General features: G+C 46.8%; 1 protein-coding gene across 4 annotated transcripts in view; it reads right to left on the reverse strand.

Annotated features, from left to right (window-relative positions):
• DSCR3 (Down syndrome critical region 3) overlaps positions 1-5,573 on the reverse strand; it is a 45,531-nt gene extending 39,958 nt beyond the window's left edge. For all 4 annotated transcript variants that reach the window (XM_011954005.1, XM_011954004.1, XM_011954001.1 and 1 more), the window contains exon 1: positions 4,696-5,573. In XM_011954005.1, the coding sequence (XP_011809395.1) occupies positions 4,696-4,752 (57 nt within the window). In that variant the 5' untranslated portion in view covers positions 4,753-5,573. The remainder of the gene's footprint in view (positions 1-4,695) is intronic.
• Between the last annotated feature and the right edge of the window lie 673 nt (positions 5,574-6,246).

The raw sequence follows: 6,246 nt of genomic DNA on the forward strand, positions 1-6,246 counted from the left end.
GGAGTGCAGTGGTGTGATCTTGCCTTACTGCAACCTCCGCCTCCCAGGTTCAAGTGATTCTCATACCTCAGCCTCCCAAGTAGCTGGGATTACAGGCGTGCACCACACCCAGCTACTTTTTCTGTTTTTAGTAGAGATAGGGCTTCACCATGTTGGCCAGGCTGGTCTCGAACTCCTGGGCTCAAGTGATCTGTCTACCTGAGCCTCCCAAAGTACTGCAATTACGGGCATGAGCCACCACACCTAGCCGTTATATTATGTTTTTAACATGTCATGTATTACGTTTATATTTTTTAAATGCTTCAACTGTAATTTTTTAAAAATCATTTTGTCAATATTTTTTCTTAAAAAAAAAAGGTCAATTTTAAATCTAAGTATAACTTAGGTTTCTCTGCTGTCCATAGAATCAAGCCATTTTCAGATGCTTCCACAACTAAGATACTGAAAAGCACAATAACAAAATCAGCATATATTCAAAGTAGAAGACGTATCAGTCTCTTTATTGAAATATCTCAATGTTATTCACAGCACTACTAGGAAATGAATAACATTTCTATATTACAAATTCTTCCATTTTGCATAAAAATGGCCAATCCTAGGGAGGCAGAATAATAGTGTTCGATGGACATGCTTTGAACTGGAACTGATCTGAGTTGGAATCCAGACTCCGTCATTAGTCAGGTGAAGTTCTTCAACTTGTCTAGTTGGGTTATGAAATTCTTCAACTTGTCAAAGCCTCCATTTCCTCATTAGAAAAATGAGAGTGGTACTGCCTGGCTGTCAAACCCTACCCAAGAACCTCTGCAGGAACATAAGCTTGCCTTATGTGCTTACAATGACAAACACGTTTCACTTGAAAGACAATCACTCATGACCTCAAGCCTGGGATAGTACTGCTTAGAATCAGGCTAAAGTAGGTGGCAGCCACCTCAAGCAACCCAGGAGAATTGTAGGTGTGGTGCTCTGGCAGGCCCATAGGTAAGTCAAATCTTTGCTAACTGAATCTTTACTGTCACTGTTGAGATGTACGGAGAAAAGAGAAAATGTGTATGCTATCAGCTCCATTGCAGCCAGCTAAGGGTGAGGAGGGTAGGAGAGAAGGGCCGCTTCTCCCACAACCACAGTGCGAACTAGAAGTGACATATGCACTGCCTGTGGTCAATGAGGCCTCCTGGAGGACCAGACAGCAAGGGTCCTGCTACATGGGGCTTGGAAAGCAGCCATGACAGTGCTGGCTGCCTACTCCACCTGCCCTGAGTCACAGATCATGGAGTCTAGCACATGAGTCATGGGCACCCATGTCAGAGATTTTTGTCAATTGATTAATTAGTTTTATAACTTTCTCTTTTCTGTCGCCTTTTTAAAAAATATAGCAATGTTTTTCTTTTATATTCACCATATAATGTTTCCTTTAAAATGCATGTAAGTGTAAAAAGTGACTGAAGGTTGAGAGAAGCTGCCTTCAGCCATCAATTGCAGATTCTGTTCCTGATACTAGCGTCAGAAGATGTCGTCTACAGGGACAGAGCTGACTCTGTCTTCAACTCTGCGACCCGCAGGAAGTGGTCCTGCCTGTGGGTGACTTCTGCTGGGGCAACTTTATCATTCCATTGCTTGCCTCTTTTCTAATGTACTTTTCATTACTTGTATCATATTTATTTATTTACTTTTATTTATTTATTTATTTTGTTTTTTTGAGACGGAGTCTCGCTCTGTCGCCCAGGCTGGAGTACAGTGGCCGGATCTCAGCTCACTGCAAGCTCCGCCTCCCGGGTTTACGCCATTCTCCTGCCTCAGCCTCCCGAGTAGCTAGGACTACAGGCCCTGCCACCTCGCCTGGCTAGTTTTTTGTATTTTTTAGTAGAGACGGGGTTTCACCATGTTAGCCAGGATGGTCTCGATCTCCTGACCTCGTGATCCGCCTGTCTCGGCCTCCCAAAGTGCTGGGATTACAGGCTTGAGCCACCGCGCCCAGCCTTGTATCATATTTAAAATCACAGAAGATATATCAGCATCCCAGCTACAGTAACATTTCTGAAAAGAATGTGCTAACTTGTTAATGAAATAATGAATACTAAAGTTAAATGCATACAGTCTCCTGTCACTGCCCTCCCATTGTTATTTTGAAACATTTCTAAGCTCCGGAAAAGTTATGAAACTATAAAGTAGTGGAAAAACTGGAACTGTCATACAGTGCCGGTAGACTGTGAAGTGGTGCAAGACACTTTGGAAAATAATTTGGTAGCTCTTCAAAAAGTTAAAGCAGCTCAGCAAAATCCACTCCTAGGTATATACCCAAGAGAAATAAAAATATTCTCTCACATAAAAACTTGTACTACAATATTCATAACATTATTAATAGCGAAAAGGTAGAAATAACTCCAATGTCCATCAAGAGATGAGTGGTTAAACAAAATATGATCTATCCATACAATGGAATATTATTCAATCATAAAAAGGAATGAGGAACTGACACATGCTATGACAAGCATGAACACCGAACATTACTCGAAGTAAAAGAAGCCTGTCAGTCAAAAGGGTCACATACGGTACGATTCCATTTATATGAAATGTCAAGAATATGCAACTCCAGAGACAAAGTCGATTTGTCACTGCCAGGGGTCAGGAGGGAGAGGGAATGAGGAGTGACAGCTAATGGGTTCAGGGTTTCTTTTTGGGGTGAAAATGTTCTAGAATTAGATCGTGGTGATGGATGCGCAACTCTGCAAATACATTAAAAAACTACTGAATTGTATGCTTTCAAAGGGTACATTTTGTATTTTAAATTATCTCTATAAAGCTGGTATTTTTAAAAAAGAATACAAAGGCCCATGTAGCTTTTAACTTCATTCAGCAATTGTTAGTATTTTGCCACATTCACTTTCTCTTTTTCTCCTATACACACATGTGCACAAACATATGTGCACAGTCATGGCTGGACACTTTGACCCTAAATACTTCAGCATGTGAAGTATTCTCCTATATAACCAAAATATTACGCTGGAGAAATTCAACACCAATACACAACAATTATAGTCCATATTCGAATTTATATTTTATCAGAAATTAAGCATTCTATTTGGTTCTCATGTCCCTTTAGTCTTTTAGTCTAGAAAACTTATCTCGCCTTTATTTTTTGACATTGATATTTCTGAAAAAACCACGCTACTTGTTTCACAGAATGTCCCTCAGTTTGGATATGCCTAATTGTTTCCTTATGAACTGACATGGATTAAACATTTCTGGCAGGAATTCTACATAGCTGAGGTGTGACCTTCTCGGTGCATCATGCCAAGGGGTACCCAATGTCAGTCGTCTCATTAGTTGTGATGGTAAAGTGGTGTTCATTGCTGTGCTTGGCTAGAGTGTGACTACCAGATTTCTCCATTATAAAGGTAGCTTTTTCCCTTTTGATTTTTTGAGACGGGGTCTCACTCTGCGGCCCAGGCTGGAGTGCAGTGGTGTGATCTCAGCTCACTGCAGCCTCTGCCTGCTGGGTTCCAGCGATTTTTCTGCCTCAGTCGCCGGGGTAGCTGGGATTACAAGCGTCCACCACCACGCCTGGCTAATTTTTGTATTTTTAGTAAAGACGAGGTTTCACCATGTTGGCCAGGCTGGTTTCGAACTCCTGATCTCAGGTGATCTGCCCGCTTGGGCCTCCCAAAGTGCTGGGAATACAGGCGTGAGCCACCGCGCCAGGCCAGCTTTTTCCCTTTGTAATTAACCATCAAAGGGATGACCATTTGAGCTTGTGGAAATACCAGGTTTCCCCAGTTGTCTTTTGCCCAAAAGTTTCAGCATCCATCCAAGACCTTTGTCTGGTACTCTGTCCCTTCTGAGATTACTTTGCATTAATATGACCAACCACTGCTATCAATTTTATTCCAAAGAGTGTTGGGGCTGTGATTTCAACCCTAGCTGCACATGTATCACCGGTATCGCCGAGAGTGGAACCCGAGCCATCATATTTTAAAATTCCTCAGGGTGACTCATTCTGATGTAGAGTAAGGGTTGAGATTCCCCGAGTCAGAGGAACCTTACAACACCCTCATTTGCAAATAAGGACACTGAGGCCCAAGGAGATTGAATGACTGGCCAATGTCAAAAAAAACCTGTTAATGGCAGAGTCAAGACTTTATTTTTTTATACTTGCATTTTAATAGCCAATCCTTTATCTCAGTCGAAGAATAAAACCAGAAAAAGGAGTAACTTCGTGGTATGTTGTTAAAAGTGACTGCCACTTAATATATGCTGCCGCCAGACACACCCATTACTGCTTCCAAGGTTAGTTTTAGCTTTCGTTCATTAGACCTTTGCGGTCAAAGGGGGGTCTGGACGTCAACTCCTCTGCCCTCAGCGCTCGTTACGGGAGCTCAAGCCTGAGGGCCCAATGCCCACCGCCGGGTCTTCAAGGGGCCAGATGGGAAGAGCTGCAGCCCCGGAACCGGGCGCCTGCCCTGCACGTCCCGCAGATGCTTCGGCGGCGCCTCCCGCGGGGCCCCTCGCAGGGCAGGCCAGCCTCGCGCAGGAAGCACCTGGCGGGGACGCACCTGGCGGGGACGCACCCGCCTGGCGGAGACGCACCTGGTGGGACAGCCCTGCCCCGCCTAGGGACGCGGGACGTGTGCAGGGCGATGGAGACAGCGGAACCTGCAGACCTGCCCCATCCCACCTCCACCCCCAGCCCCCACTTACCCCGGCGTGATAAACTTTATTAGCTCTTTTAATCTTGATGTCCAGGGCCGTTCCCATCTCCAATTGTCCACAGCATCCGCCACTTCCGGCTGCGCGTAACCCCAGGGAAACAAGGGGCGCCTCGCCCCTCCGTTCTGGGCCCCGCCCCTTTCCCTCTCAGCCGGCAGCAGCTCACGTGACCTCCCACCTACGTCGCACACACTTCCTAGCTCTGAGAGGCCAACGCCCCACGCCTTCCTCCTTCCGGCACAGGAGCGGGCCTTAGTGCGGGGAGAAGAGCTGTCACTCTTCATCCCGCCCCCTCCGGGCGTGAAAGGCGGGACCAAACTAGCCCCACCCGGGATAGTCTTACGCCGGAAATGCTCCTTTTCTTTCTGGGTTAGCTGAGGGAGGGAAGAACGCTCGGCTCTCCCGGCGTGCCCCGCGGCCGGGGGCGGGACCGAGGCTGTCTCTCGGACGCAGCCTGCGCAGGAAGCTTGATGCTCCCGTCAGGCTGTGCGGCGCAGAGGGGTAGCAGTAAGGATTTGTCTTTCTGGAGGTTATAACTTGGGAATGCCTGTTCTCCTCAAATGTCCTTAATCTCCTCAACTGTAGCCCTCTACCGCTTTCTCCCTGGGGTTGTGAAGAGCCGGCGCCCCCTTGTCTGTCCGTGGCCAGGCGCCGTTCCCTGCCCTTCCCACGGGAACGGTTCCGGTCACCCTCAGGGATGCAGCCCCTGCGCGCTCGTCCTGCAAAGCGCTGATCGGCTGGCGGCTCGGCTGCCCAGCGTCCCAGCGCCAGCCGGGCCTAGGGCCAAGGTCTCGGGAAGCGCCAGGTGACCTCGCTCCCCTCGGAGCCGCGGCATTGGGTCACCCGCCGGCCGGGCTCCTCAGGCCGCGAGGGATTGTGGGTGTTCCCCAGGCGCATGTCCTGGAACCGGGTATTAAATATTCAGGTCCGTGCGCCCCGCGCTAAAGGGTGGAAAGGCACGGCCTGCAGGCTCTGGGGCTTGGAGATTGATTGCAAATGAAGGACTAGAAGCTGAAGTGAATCTGCCTATTCTTATTTCCAGCAACAGCTGACCCCAGATATAGTTTGTGGGGGTGGGGGGCGTTACTGCAGGGCAGGGCCATGCACTGTTAACATACTTCGTTTACTGAGTTAAAATCTCTTGTAAATGTTATAAATGAGGATTTTGCCAGTAAGCAGAAGGTCTGATTTCATTTTGGCAAGTGATTTAATTAATGCAGTGAAAAGTGCTTTTTGTTTAAATTCTTTGCTTTTTGTTTATTTGATTCTGATCATTGTTTTTAAAAGTGCATTACTTTGGGGATGACATCAGAAATTATTTGTAAAACGATTGCAAGAATTAGTAACATGAATGCCTCCCTCTTGAGAATATAAAATGTTTTACAGGCCAGCAGTGATGGTACTGCAGCTACAACTGCTTTTGAAGGTTAATAAATGGTATTTTCAAATATTCAGGTCTTGGTTTGCAGCTCCTCTCTGCCCTCAGGGCTTTGGTCTCTGCCTTGAATGTTTTCCTGGCAACTCAAACTCAGCGATTTTAGA

The sequence above is a fragment of the Colobus angolensis genome, unplaced genomic scaffold (assembly GCF_000951035.1).
Source record: "Colobus angolensis palliatus isolate OR3802 unplaced genomic scaffold, Cang.pa_1.0 Scaffold38, whole genome shotgun sequence".
Classification (NCBI taxonomy): domain Eukaryota; kingdom Metazoa; phylum Chordata; class Mammalia; order Primates; family Cercopithecidae; genus Colobus; species Colobus angolensis.